The sequence below is a fragment of the Struthio camelus genome, chromosome 11 (assembly GCF_040807025.1).
Source record: "Struthio camelus isolate bStrCam1 chromosome 11, bStrCam1.hap1, whole genome shotgun sequence".
In the NCBI taxonomy this organism is placed as follows: Eukaryota; Metazoa; Chordata; class Aves; order Struthioniformes; family Struthionidae; genus Struthio; species Struthio camelus.
Window position 1 is genome coordinate 25897680 of NC_090952.1, and position 13165 is coordinate 25910844.

Consider the following 13165-nt stretch of genomic DNA (forward strand, 5'->3'; position numbering starts at 1 on the left):
GGTGACATGCTGGGTAAGGTGAAGAGAGGCTGGTTCCCAAGAAGTCAACAGACCTCACACGGAGAAGCTATTAGAGCAAAATTGTTTAATAAAATATCACTTCAACAAGCATTTACATACAATATATAAAAAAAGACTTTACAAGCCTACTGAGTTTTAAACCTTCCTGTACTGGAATAGGTACCAGAAGTTTTTGAAAACAGTCCAAGGGGAGTGTGTGTGTGCGCGCGCACATGTGTGATTGGGTGGGGGGTGGGACATCTCATTTTGGCACCCGTAGCAATGCAAACGCATCCCCCTGGCGATTGTTCATTCAGCATCAAAACTTCCAGTGCAGCCACACAGCACTCAAACGGTGCCAGCCACGAGTCCGACACTGGAACAGCAGAAAGATTTGCCAGATTTTGATGTCCTTGCCCGCTGCCTGCCTGCATTCACACCAAACTCAACATGAATTTGTCTCAACCACTTGTTTCCCCTTCCAGCAGGAATCAAGACATTTTAGCTCAATCAGAGCCATCTCCGGGCCATTTCTCTCCATAGCAGCAACTCCAGATCCTGGGGAACAGGACTCGGTACACCCTTCCCTAGCCTGGAGCAGAAAGAACAGGGATTTATTTGAGCCTGAAAAAACAGCCCTAAGGTCTGTTAATGATTTACTTTGAGCTTTGGAGAGAGACGTGTGCCTCAGTAGAAAGTTGTGTTAGGTAACACGCCAGGCAAAGGTAAAGTAACATTTTTTTCCCCTACAGGAGATCCTGCAATACACGGGTATGAATTCATGCACATTCAGCTGCACGAGGTTCCTACAAAAAGCAACCTAGAGCCTTTTGTCACTCCACTCCCAAACAGTGATTTCCTGAGGACCTATCTGCTGCCTCACATCATTCCTACAGCCCTTGAGGGCCTTTAGGAAGGCCATCATTAAAGGGACGTGGACCTGACTGCTCACACATACAGCACGTGTGGCAGGACAGGAGCAAAGACACCAACTTCTGCTTCCTGATTACCTGCAGCTGCTTCTTGGATGAAGAAGGTGAAAAAAACCTCAACTAACTCCCTGCGTTGCTACGTTGACTTCAATGAACACACGGCAAAACAAAATCAACGGCTAGTGCTCACCCCTAAACCTCTGGTGGCAGAACCCACGTTTCTCTTCGGGAAAGGCTCCCCACTCGTGCCCGTGCCGAGAGCCAGCAAAGTACTGTCAACATGGCATTACACAGCGCAGGAGAGGGGTGCAGCCACTGCCCCGGGCGCTGCATCCTTAACACCCACGCACATCGCCCTTTTCTAGTATGTTTCTCAAGTCAGATGGGTTGACTTTCAGCATAAGAGACCCATTCTCAGCAAGAACACTTGCATATAACCTGCTGGAGGACATCACCACTCTGCTGCCACACAAGTCCCCGGATTCTGGAAAGAGGCAATGCCAACCCAGCACCAGCCAACACAGAACAGCTCTAAGGGATTTTTTTTTTTTTTTGGTAATTTTTTTCTTCCTTTTCTCTTGTAGGTTAGAGTTCTGCTCTGCACATAGCTGCACTGGGCCAGACCCTAAAACAGCAGGGCTCTGCATCTTGGCTGCCTCATTACCTGCAGGGAAAGGGCTGCAGACACAGTAATTAAAGAGGCAAGGGGATAACTTTTTTCATAGAAATGGAGCAAAACTAATAAGCTCAAAGGAGGAACATCACTGAAGCAGAAAGCTAGTAACGGCCCCTGCGACAGGAATACACCCTGTTTTTCCTACCACCTTTGTCACTTAGGCCTAAGGACCCTGTTTTCATAAGCAGACCGGAAGGTAAACAGGCTGCCTTAGCTGCTTCAAGTAGCATCTTTGTAAGCACTGTCTCAGATTGGGGAAGGGAAAAAAAATTGGAGTTATTGCCAAACACATTCAAAGGAACTTCTGATTTCCAAGAGACACTACAGAAAAGCAGCTGAACCATTCTGACAACAGCAGCCCCCAGGATGCAGATGCCGGAAAGATTAAATAATTCAGTTTGCAGAGACTAGGGAGATGGGATTTGTACTCTGCAGAGGCAGATAAAAGACCGCGCTCAAAGCAGCTCTAGCCAGATTTCATATCCTTTCCCCCACTCCAACTGAGCTGGCAACAGGGATCCTGGACCAGTACAATGTACCCTAAATTGGGATGCATCTCCTATCTACAATCCTGTCCCATACAATTACATTCTTACGGGCATCACCAACTCCATCTGGCCAGGGAAGGCCGTGCTAGACCTAGGAACACCAGTGTGAGCCCCATGGCAATTTACAGTAAGTGGCACAGCTGAAACACAGACCACCTGAGCCAGCCGGCTGACACAGACAGGTTCAAACACTCTGGAAGCCTGCCTGCTCCAACAAGAGAGCGTCTCAGCACATTTCAAAGGTTGAGCAGCCAGCTGGCAAGCAAGAAAGGCAACTGCGCTCTGCAGTGCAGGAAGCTCAGTGACTTTCAGAAGACATGATAAGGAAAGGGCCTGGAGAGTCACACATGGTGCTCAGTTTCCATCAGCAGTGCCAGCGCTGCAGTTCCAGTAAGAGGTATAAATAACAGCAGAGGAGAAGCCAAAACGGCCATTTACGCGTAGTGCAATGGTAGGGGGAAGGCAAGAGAACGCCCCAGCCCCACATACAGCATGAACTCGCTCCTTAACCACCAGCCTGGGAGCCCATTCTGGCACAGAGCCCAAGCTGCCCCCAACACTTCCACCTCCACCCAAGGACAGCCAGGCATATTTGGGTTTCACACACCAGCCTCTGCGGTGAGGGAAGCACAGACTTTCCAGGTACCAGGGCAGAGCAAGTACAAGCCAAGTACCAGTGAACAACTGACAGCTGTTGTATACACATACTGGCAGACAAACAAACGTTAACAGTCCTGGGCATCTGCAAAGAAGCTTGTTCAGAGAGTTCTCTGCCACTACAGATTTATGAGGCTGCAACTCACCAAAATCTGGGCATATTGGGTGGGGAAAGGAATCACACCGATACACTGGGGGTCCTAAGCTTCAGACCAGTCCCAGCACCCAAACAGCCCAGAGAGAGGAAAAGTCGGAAATTGCAGCAGCGTTGTAAGAAGCACGGGTTGGAACCTGGGAGCAGAAGGGACTGAGCCTGCTGGCAACAACCACCGATTTCTAAGTGAGAGGGAACAGGAAGGAGAAGATGGGGAGGCTGGGCAAGAAAGAAGAGTTGAATGCAGTTCCTATGATGCCATTCCAAGCAGAAATCCTCCAGCAAACCCTCCGGTCAGGATAACATTCTTCTTCAGAAACGCGATCACCTAAGCAGGAGAGAGAAGAGCCAACAGCGTTCAACAACAGCAGGTCACTCACACACCCTCCCCGTAATAAGGTACCTCTCAGGCTATTCCCTGAGCTGGGAAAGTGGCCACTGCTCCTCAGCTCCAGGCAAGGAGACTCCCTAATGACCTCTCTGCTCCCATCCCCACGTACGGCTCCTGCACAGCTACCATCCCAGCATAACCTGGACCCTGCGAGAACTGCCGCGCAGCCAGAGCCTATGCGCCCCTGCATCAGATACCCAGGGCTCTGCCACAATCAGTACACCATCAGTCTGACAGAAGGGCCGGTTGACTGCATGCATATGCCAGACCAGGACTCAGCAGAGCCCAGGGTGACCAGACCACACTGCTACCAGATCTGCTTATCTATGCTTGTCAGACTGAAGAGATTCTTCTTGAGCTACCCACAGTCTCAGCGAGTTTTCTTCCAACCTCAAGGAATTTGCCACAACATACAGTGAGCTGGCATCATGCCTAGAAGCCATCCTAGCTGTCTCAAATTCACCTGGGTAGCTTTGCTACCTCTCCTGTTCTGCTGTTATGCAAGCAGTCCCATGATGGAAGACCCCTAAGAGCCCAGGAGTTGATCTTGTTTCCTGCTGTCCCTCCAGCTGGGCACCTGCACATACCCTAGGAGAACTGACTCACCTCATCCACTTTGCTCTTCACTTCTGGAGACATTTTGTTACCACTGCTGTGAAATTTCAGCTGCTGCTTGGCTTTGTTCACGTCCCGTTCTACTAGCTTCCAGTCCACTTTGATGTATCCTGTGTGGTTTGCAATCTACCGTTTTGAGGGGTGGAAAGAAAGTTCCCGGAGTGAAATCCTGCACAACTATGGTTAAACAAAACCCCCTTTGCCAACCCACCCCTCCCCAAACCAAAGCCACCCCACACACTGGTTCAGTAGGCTGAGAAGAGATGAGATTGAGCACACAAGCTTAAGAGTTGGAAAAAACACTGTCCCCATAGTTTATATTAACCGTTCTGGAACATCTGCCTGCCACAGTAATCCTCTAACAGACAGGCACACCATTACAGCTTAGCATGTTTCAGCCTCTTTTCTATAATGTAAAGCTGGCATCCCCTCCCCCTCAAAACCGCCACGTGTGTCGTTGGGACTCAGCTCTCCCGCTGCTGGGGGCGGACACAGTTATTAATAGGCTGTTCCTCCCCAAGTATTTTATCTGGTCAGGATGATTCAACAGTGAAACTCTCCCTGCTCAGGGCAAGCTTTTGGCTGTGAGCAGAACAAGTGGAACCAGAACAGCAGGGAGAACAAGCTGCACAAAACCTGGGAACCAAACAACGAAGGACTGCTGCACGAGGGCTATGAATTCTTCTGCCTCCTGCAGGACGTACAAGCTAGATTTCAGCATCCCAGATACTCCTTTCAGGCCCAGAGTTCTTAGAAACCAGAAGAAACATAGTTGGAGGAGATAGATTTCCGTTTCCCTCCTCTTCCCCAGTACATTATAAAGATCTTCATCTGATCTAGCTCGACTCCTCAGGAAGCCAGCTTGAGGGGAGGCACGTTGCACACGTGGACAACTATCCCTTGACGTTAAGAGCTGTTTCTCCAGGGACTCCTCTCCACCAGCACAGAACTAACGACAGTAGCCAGCTCTGACACCAGTTCTGCAGCAGCAGTCCAGAGTTTGCCACAGCCTAACCTGCCTCCTGCTCCCAAGACAGCCACTGCACTCAGGTGCCTCCGGCCCAACTTCTGCTGGCCAGCCCTAAGCAAAAAGCACCTCTTGGCAATCCTCAAGTCTGTGCACGCTGTTCCTGCTTTGCTGCTGCTACAGAGGGAAGGAATTTATTCAGAGATCTGAACAAAGGCCTTGCCCCTTCCAAGACATCGTGAGCACACTGCCACTAAGCCAAAAACAGCTTCAAAGGCTTTACAGACTTGACTCAGCTCTGGCTATCACAGGCTAAGGAGTACCACCGAGGTGATCTAACGTGCTTCTAAAATGTTCTTATGTAACTCTACAAATGGCACTTGCATACGTCTGTTTCTAATATGTCTTATACTGCCCACAGGAATGGGGAATTTATGTCATGAGAAACATATGCACATGACATCCACGGACACGCAGAGCCCCTGGCAGAATAGGGAGCTGACTCCATGTGTCCAAACAACAGGCAAGTTGCTGGGACATGTTGATTACTGAAATCACCCGTTGAATCACAATCACAGTTGTTAATTACTATAGTCACTAAACAACCCTTCCTCCCCATCACACACAGTTCTTGGAAAGCCTAGCACACTGTTTGTACACACCTGAAGTAGGAAAAAGCCACCTCCCACTGCTGTTGCCGCCAGCTTTCCAACTTTCTGGAAGATGAATCCAGTACACCTACAAATCAACCAGGATCCAGTCAGGAGAATGGGACACGAAACACACACTTCAGCATGCTTCCACAAACAGGACTGCTTTTGGCATTAATCGTGCAAGACTCGGAGACAGCCTGACTAGTGGGAGAAGAAGAAAGCCAAAAGAGAGCAGAGAAAAGGAGAATGGATTTGCGTCCAGTCAAATCTGATGCTTCATAACTTTTTACTTCTCACTATTACAGTTCAGCATTTCACAGATTTGATTCTTTTCCCTTCAAGAGCAAGGTTCTCCCAAAAGCATCATCAGAAACATTCAATTTCACTGGAATTAACTTTTTTTTTTTAAACGGGTATCAGCTCTGACAGGAGATTAAGGCAGCACATCTGCTGCTCGTCCGTGACAGAGCATTGGAAGCAGACCACAGGCTCGGTGACCTCAAACAACGTTTGCTTGCCTTTCCATTTCATTTCTCAGAAGAGAAATCGCTGAAATAAGACAGCAGGGGTCTGAGGCTACAGTGCTTCCAGCAGTGAGATACACTTTCAACAAGAAAAACATCACTGCAACCACCAGAACTCAAGGAAGCGCCACCCTTTGCTCGTTCATGCAGCTAAAGGCAAGCATATTATATCACCTCAAATAGACTTTATTGCGACCACAGTTTCCTTATCAACATTGCAAAACAACACAGCAACCTTCTCTCTTATCCGTTTCTGAATAGATGCACTTGGCTGCAACAAGAGAGAAGTCACCAGCTTGTATTTTTATTAGAAAATGTACAGGGTATGTCATTCTCTTTTAAATGGTTACTCCTGTATCAGAAGAGGGATGCGCTAGCAAAGCAGTGCAGTTACACTAAGCTTTCAAGTCAACCAGTGTTACTGTGGGAATGAAGTTGCAAGCAGAGCTGCAAGCCACCAGCTCCCAACACTTCCTCCACGTAGCATGATCCCAAGGAACCATGCGTACGAACGCCAGTGCGTGAGATGCAGCAAGCCACCTCCACAGGAGGTTTTTTGGGCACAGATTCCCAAAGCACATCCACAGCCCAAGGGAGGAAGCAATCCTTGTTCTAAGGGACACATCTGTCTGTCCTAAAACTCAATTCCAGCACGTTATGCCAGAAGTTGGGGAGAACGACCTCACCTCAAAAATCTAAGCCTGCTGCTGCTTTCCCCTGCTCCTCAAGGGACCGTCTCAGTTCTTCAGCTCCAAATTAAATCACCACCCCGCTCCTGCCAGGACGTCCCCCAAAACCCACATAGCACCAGCGCACATCCTCCCTGCCAAGGGCGGCAAAGGCAGCCCCAGCACCTCTTACCATCCCGTGACCCCTCCGATCACCAGCTGCGTGGCCACGTTGTATTTCTCCGCACTCGACCCCGAGCTGGGAGCGAAAACCTTGCGCCACCAGGGCCGGTTCTTGGTGTACTCCGTCAGGTCCAGCACGCTGTAGGAGTCCTCCTTCTTCCCTGCGGGCACCCAGAGAGGCTCAGTGCTGGGCTGCGCTGCCTGGTGCCCTCAGACCCGCTCAGGACCTAGGGACCCTCCAGAGGCCCTTGGATGTCCCCCCTCCCCCAAAAGCCTAAGGATCCACCAAAGTCCTTGAACCCCTCCCGAGGCCTAGGGAGGCCCTGAATCCCCTCAAACACCCCCCCCCAGTGCCTAAGGACCCTACAGCCCCCCCCCCCCGGGGCCCAGGGACCCTCCGGGATCCCTCAGACCCCCCCCCCCGGGCCCGAAGACCCCCGGGATCCCTCAGACCCACCCCCCTCAGAGCCCCTCGGATCCCGGGGACCCCCCGGGATCCCTCGGATCCCCCCCCCGGGGCCCGGAGACCCCTCTGCCCGGGCCTCCCTCAGGGTGCGGCCCTCAGGGAGGGGAAGTTCGGGCCCTCAGGCGAGGACGGGCCCCGGTACCGGCCGCAGCGTCCCCCGCCCCGCCTGAGGCGTCACCCACGGACACGGAGCCGCGCAGGGCCCGGCCCCGGCCGCTCCCCGCCGGGGCTGCCCGCAGCTCCGGGGGAAAGGGAGCTGCCGTAGCCGCAGGCCCGGCCCGGCCCCCACCTCCGCCCGGTACCGCCATGGCGCCCGCTCCGTCCGCTCCGCTCCGCTGGCCGCCGGCACGTGACCGCGCACGCGCAGGAGCACGCGCAGCGCCGCCGCCACCGCCCCACGTAGCCGCGCCCGGCCACGCCCAGGTGCGTCACGTGGGCACCGTTCATTGAGAAAAGGGAAAAAAGGCCCCGCGGGGGCGGGGGTCACGTGGGCACGGGGGCGCGGCCGCGCGCGTGGGGGACAGCGCGGGCACGGCTGTGCACGGGTCACGCGTGGGTGCGGAGCAGCCGTGCACAGGTCATGCGTGTGGGCATGCATCAGCCGTGCACAGTCACACGTGTGGGCCCACACCAGCCATGCACAGTCACACGTGTGCGCATGCATCAGCCATGCACAGTCACACGTGTGGGCACAGACCAGCCGTGCACAGTCACACGTGTGCGCATGCATCAGCCATGCACAGTCACACGTGTGGGCACAGACCAGCCATGCACAGTCACAAGGGTGCGCATGCATCAGCCATGCACAGTCACACGTGTGGGCACAGACCAGCTGTGCACAGTCACACGTGTGCGCATGCATCAGCCATGCACAGTCACATGTGTGGGCACAGACCAGCCGTGCACAGTCACACTTATGTGCATACATCAGCCATGCACAGTCACACATGTGGGCACAGACCAGCTGTGCACAGTCACATGTGTGCACATGCATCAGCCATGCACAGTCACACATGTGGGCACAGACCAGCCGTGCACAGTCACACGTGTGGGCATGCATCAGCCATGCACAGTCACACGTGTGGGCACAGACCAGCTGTGCACAGTCACACGTGTGCGCATGCATCAGCTGTGCACAGTCACACGTGTGGGCACAGACCAGCTGTGCACAGTCACACGTGTGCGCATGCATCAGCCATGCACAGTCACACGTGTGGGCACAGACCAGCCATGCACAGTCACAAGTGTGCGCATGCATCAGCCATGCACAGTCACACGTGTGGGCCCAGACCAGCCGTGCACAGTCACACGTGTGGGCACAGACCAGCCATGCACAGTCACAAGTGTGCGCATGCATCAGCCATGCACAGTCACACGTGTGGGCCCAGACCAGCCGTGCACAGTCACACGTGTGGGCACAGACCAGCCATGCGCTGGCACCGATGAGCCCATGGCATTGAGGTCGAGGAGAGGCAGCAAGGCTTTAAGGGCACCTCAAAGGCTGTTGAATATCCGCTGTGATTTGCTCCATCCAAAACGGGTGTCCCTTGCTCGGCTGTGAGCTGGCAGAGGGGGCACGTGGTGGCGGCGGGGATGCTGGCGTGGGGCCCGCCGCGCTGCGCCCCCGCGATACAGCCGGCTGCCCCTGCCTGCGCCCCCCCAGCAGGGACGCCGGGTTTTGTCTCTCTTGAACCAACGATCCCTCTCAACTCAAATCTTTGAGCCGTTGCTCACTCGAGCTCTTGCAGAACAAGGGAAAGCCACGTCCTGCCGCCCGGGGAGCTGGCTGCGCGGGGAGGCAGGAAAAGCTGAACCGCAACAGATCAAAAAAAAATCCAAAAAAACCAACAACCACAAAAATCCCACTGAAGAGCCGCTCCGGACACGGAGGCGCTGCCGCCGGAGGCGTCCCGCTCACAAACAGCCCGGCGTCGCCTCCGCCCTGGCCGGCACCGGGCGACGTGCCGGGAGCCGCGGCGGCTTCGCGCGGGTTTCCTGCGCCGCCCCGAGCGGGCTGGAGCCGCGTGGGGCGAGCCGAAAGCCCGGGGCCGGCGGGATGCTCCCGCTTCCGCCGCCGTGCCCGGCTCTGCGCGCATCCCGGGGGCCGTGGCGGGGCGGGAAGGCGCCCGGAGGCGCCGCGGAAGAGGCGCCGCAAACGGGTTTTTGCTCTAATAACCCCCCCCCCACCACCACCACCTCCGGAGGGGCAGACTGTGCTCGGCGAGGGGTTATTTACTCTCCGCGTCGCGCAGGATCGGTCCCCCCGCCCCGTCCCCGGCCGTGGGCTCCCCCGTCCCCGGCGTCGTCCCGCCGGCGCGGCGCGGTCGCCCTTTGGTGACCCAGTAATCAGATGTAGCTGTTGGAGAGTGTCGGACAGATCCTACACCGACTACTGAGCAGCCAAGGGCGCCTGGTCGGGGCCGGGCGTCCGTGTCGGCCGGTCGGCGAGCGGAGCAGCTTGCCCTGGGGAGAGAAGAGGCGGCGGCCGCGGGGGAAGCGGGGGGCCCGTCTCGGAGAACGTGTCACGGCAGCGGCGTCGGGGCGCCGGGCTCCGCTGCCGGCTCCCATCGCTGCTCCGGGCACGTCGCCGCTTTTCCCCCCGCAGCGGGTTTCTCGGTGGCTTTCCCTTGCACGGGGCGCTCGCATCTTCCCCCCCCCCCCTCCCCGCCCCGTGCACGTGCTCCCGCGGCACCCGCTGCTCCGCCCGTCCCCGGGGCGCCCCGGCGGCGGGGGAGGGGGGGGGGCGGCGGCAGTAGCACCCGAGCACCTTGCAGCCCGCAGGGTGCCCCCGCCGGCAAACCACCCTGTTCGGCTCGAGTGCCAAATGCCACCCTCGCCGTGGGAAGGAAACGGTCTCCGAGGCTGCCGTCGGGGCCGGCGCTCCCACCCGCCACCCTGACCGCGGGGACATCCCCCCCCCCGAAACGAGCGCCCCGGTTAGGCACCCTACCTGGCCGTCTGCGCCGGAGGCGAGGGTCCGCCGGCGCCGTCCCCGCACCCCTCCATCGCGAAGAAACCCATCGCGGTGCCCGGCGCAGCCGCCGCCCGCGCTCCCAAGCTGCTTCCGCGGATGCTCGGGGTAAAACCCAGCGGCGGCGGCCGGGGCAGGGAAGGGGCTCGGGGAGCCCCGCGCGGCCCCCGGCGCTCTGGCGAGCCTGCGCCCGCCTCGCCCCTTTTAGCCCGGCCGGGAGCGACGTCTGAATTCCCCTGCCCCCGGCCGGGACACCCGCGCCGGTGTCACGCCGTGGCGGGGGACAGCCCCGGCGCGGCCGCCGCCCCGGGGGCCCGCGGCGGCCCTCGCCGAGGGGAAACGCGCAGCTCAGCGCCGTCAAAGCAAGAGCGCGGGGATTTTCGGCGGGGTTTCTCTCTCTCTCTCTCTCTTTCTCTTCTCGTTTTCTGGAAACGAAAGGCGCCGGGGCTCCGGTTCTTGGTGCCGCTCGGCGGCTTTCTGCGGGGGCGACGGCTCTTCTCCTTGGCGGCCGCCGCGGGGACTTCACAGTCCCCCCCCGCCGCCCCCTGAGAGGCTCTTTCCCAGCCTTCCCCCACTTCCACACCCCGGAGCAGGGGGCTTTCTGCTCCCCGGCGATTCGGGGGGGTGGGTTAGGGGGGGCTGAGCGGCGCGCTCGCGGCCCCGCCGTCCCCGCGTCCCTGCCATCCCCGGCGCGGACGGCGCTCCAGGGGCTGGCCGGCATCGAGCGAAGGCTCGCGCCCTTCCCCGCATTGCCCCTCGCCGCCCTCTAAAAGCAGAAGGATTCACCTTTGCCGGGACCGTGGGCTGAGGCTGGGGCAGGGGCAGCGCGGTTCGGGCTCGGCGGGGCGACGCGGTGCCCCCGGCTGCTTCCGGCGCGCTTGCCTGAGCGACGGTGGGGAGAGGGTTTTTCTGGGGCAGCGCTTCTTTTGAACAACCTCCCCGTGGAGCTGCAGTAAAACCTCGTTCAGTTTAGCCTCCTCGCTGCCCGGCCGGGAGCTGCGGGGGTGCCGGGGCGCCCCGGCGCGCGCCCCGTGCCAAGGCCCGGGGATGCCGGCCGCGCGGGGGGACCTGCCGTCCGGTGCGGCTGCCCGCGTGCGCTAGGCGCTGGGCGGCCGCGGCGCAGGACGGGCCCGACGCCCAGGGCACGGGGCACACAGCCGGGCACCCCGCAGCGGCACGGGCCCGAAGGAAGGGCAACGCCGGGCGTCTTCGCCATGTCCCCCAGCACGGAGGAGCCCTGGCAGATTCAGCAGCCGCGCTGCAGCGGCCGGGCTGTCTGGGAAGATGAGCCATGCCGGGGGCGCGAGAGATGCCGAAAAACCAGACAACCGCCATGCCTTCTCCAGGCCTGACCCAGCAATAGCTACCTGCACAGTCAGCCCAGGGGAGACTCATTGCTCTCAGCTTAATTTAATCAGCTGCGGTAATTAGGTGACTTCCGAAGGGCTTGCGCGCCCGCAGGCTGCTCCGGTTTCCCCGGGGGCCGCTCTGACGTCGGAGGAGCCGAGCTCCTTCAGCAGGAGCCGGGCGAAGCCAGCGGCCGCGGGAAGTGTCCTCTGGCTGCTGAAAGGTCCCCGAGGGCTCGTCCCCCCCCCCCCGGTGAACGCAGCCCCCCCGGGGAGCCCCCGGCCGGGCGCGCGGCCGCTCGGGCAGGGTGACGCTCCGTGCGTCCGGAGGAGCGCCGTTGAGTCACGCTCTTTTTCACCCCGTCTCTCAACGCCGCGCGCACGCACGCGCCCGCTCGCACGCGCACAGAAAGTCCCGGCAGCGATCAGACGCCGTTCGCCTCCTTCTGAGTCATTTTCACCCGCCCCAGCCCGGCGCCCAGCCGAGTCCCGGGCGATTCGGGGAAACCGGCGGCGTTTGCGGCTCGCACGTGGCTCCCGCCTCGGCTTCCCGCCGCCTTCGCGCCGCGGGCGGCTCGCGGCGAGGACTGCGCTCCGCGCCGCGGCCGGCGTGCCCGAGCGCGGCCAGCCGCCTCGGTGACATCCATAATATGGAGGAAAAAAGGTCCTTTCTGCCCGCTCGGGTTGGCCCCCCGGCCACATCCCTGCCCCTGTCCGCCGACGGGTTTAAAGGGACGAGCGGCCTTCGCTCCCCGCCGGGTGCCAGCGAGGGGCAGGGGCCGCCCGCGTCCCCTCCGGCCGGGGCCCATCCGCCCGGGGCTGAGCAGGGCCGCCCAGCGCCGCCCTCTTTGCAGCAGGGTTTTCCCCTGGCTGGTGGCATTTTCCCCGTTTGCTCATTTCGGGAAGAAACAAACACCTTTTCCAGCCTTTCCTGAGGAGCGCGGTGACCGGGAGATTCCCGAGCGGTGCGACCGGAATAAAGCCACATCCGTGCTCCGCGGGAAACCGGTGCCAGGCGCAGAGCCACAGCTCCGTCATCTCGCGGCGCGCGGGGGCCGCGCGGCGGGCTGAGCCGGGGCGCCCCGGGGAGAAGCCGCCCGCCAGCAAGGGGAAGCGCTGGCGGCGTTTTCCGGCGGCGAATTCCTCGAAGAGGCCGGTCACAGGAAGCGCCGACAGCGGCCTTTCACCCGCTGCACGCGGGGCCGGGTGCGAGGTGGCTGGGGGATGCTCGCCGCTGACGCACGGCTCCCCGTCCTCGTCCCCTGCCAGCTTCCCATCAGGGCTCCCCGCTCCGGGCTAAGGATTCACCTCCTGCACCCTGAAACGCCCGTCTCGCCCTCGCCCCCCCCCCCGCCCCGGTGCCACGGCCCGTCGGGTGGCTGCTGACTTCCCACCGTTTGCCCCGGCAGCGCAG

General features: G+C 59.2%; 1 protein-coding gene across 2 annotated transcripts; it reads right to left on the reverse strand.

Annotated features, from left to right (window-relative positions):
- Nucleotides 1–68: 68 nt before the first annotated feature.
- LOC104150638 (FUN14 domain-containing protein 2) lies at nucleotides 69–11141 on the reverse strand. 2 transcript variants are annotated; one of them, XM_068956598.1, is made up of 5 exons: nucleotides 10385–11141; nucleotides 6979–7129; nucleotides 5603–5678; nucleotides 3965–4099; nucleotides 69–3295 (listed from the first exon to the last, which is right to left on the reverse strand). In XM_068956598.1, exons 1-5 carry the CDS (start codon nucleotides 11124–11126, stop codon nucleotides 3218–3220), a joined length of 1182 nt encoding a protein of 393 aa, XP_068812699.1. In that variant the 5' UTR covers nucleotides 11127–11141; the 3' UTR covers nucleotides 69–3217. The 2 variants fall into 2 exon arrangements, with proteins under 2 accessions (XP_068812699.1, XP_068812700.1); XM_068956599.1 differs by lacking the exon at nucleotides 10385–11141 and adding an exon at nucleotides 7724–7868.
- Nucleotides 11142–13165: the final 2024 nt, after the last annotated feature.

Excerpts from the sequence above, each read along its gene's own strand:
- LOC104150638 (XM_068956598.1), bottom strand. The coding sequence starts at position 11,126 with ATGCCGGCCAGCCCCTGGAGCGCCGTCCGCGCCGGGGATGGCAGGGAC. Across the intron at positions 7,130-10,384 it reads CCTCCGGCGCAGACGGCCAG|GGAAGAAGGAGGACTCCTAC; the intron begins GTAGGGTGCCTA and ends GGGTGCCCGCAG. Across the intron at positions 3,296-3,964 it reads TGAAGAGCAAAGTGGATGAG|GTGATCGCGTTTCTGAAGAA; the intron begins GTGAGTCAGTTC and ends TCTCCTGCTTAG.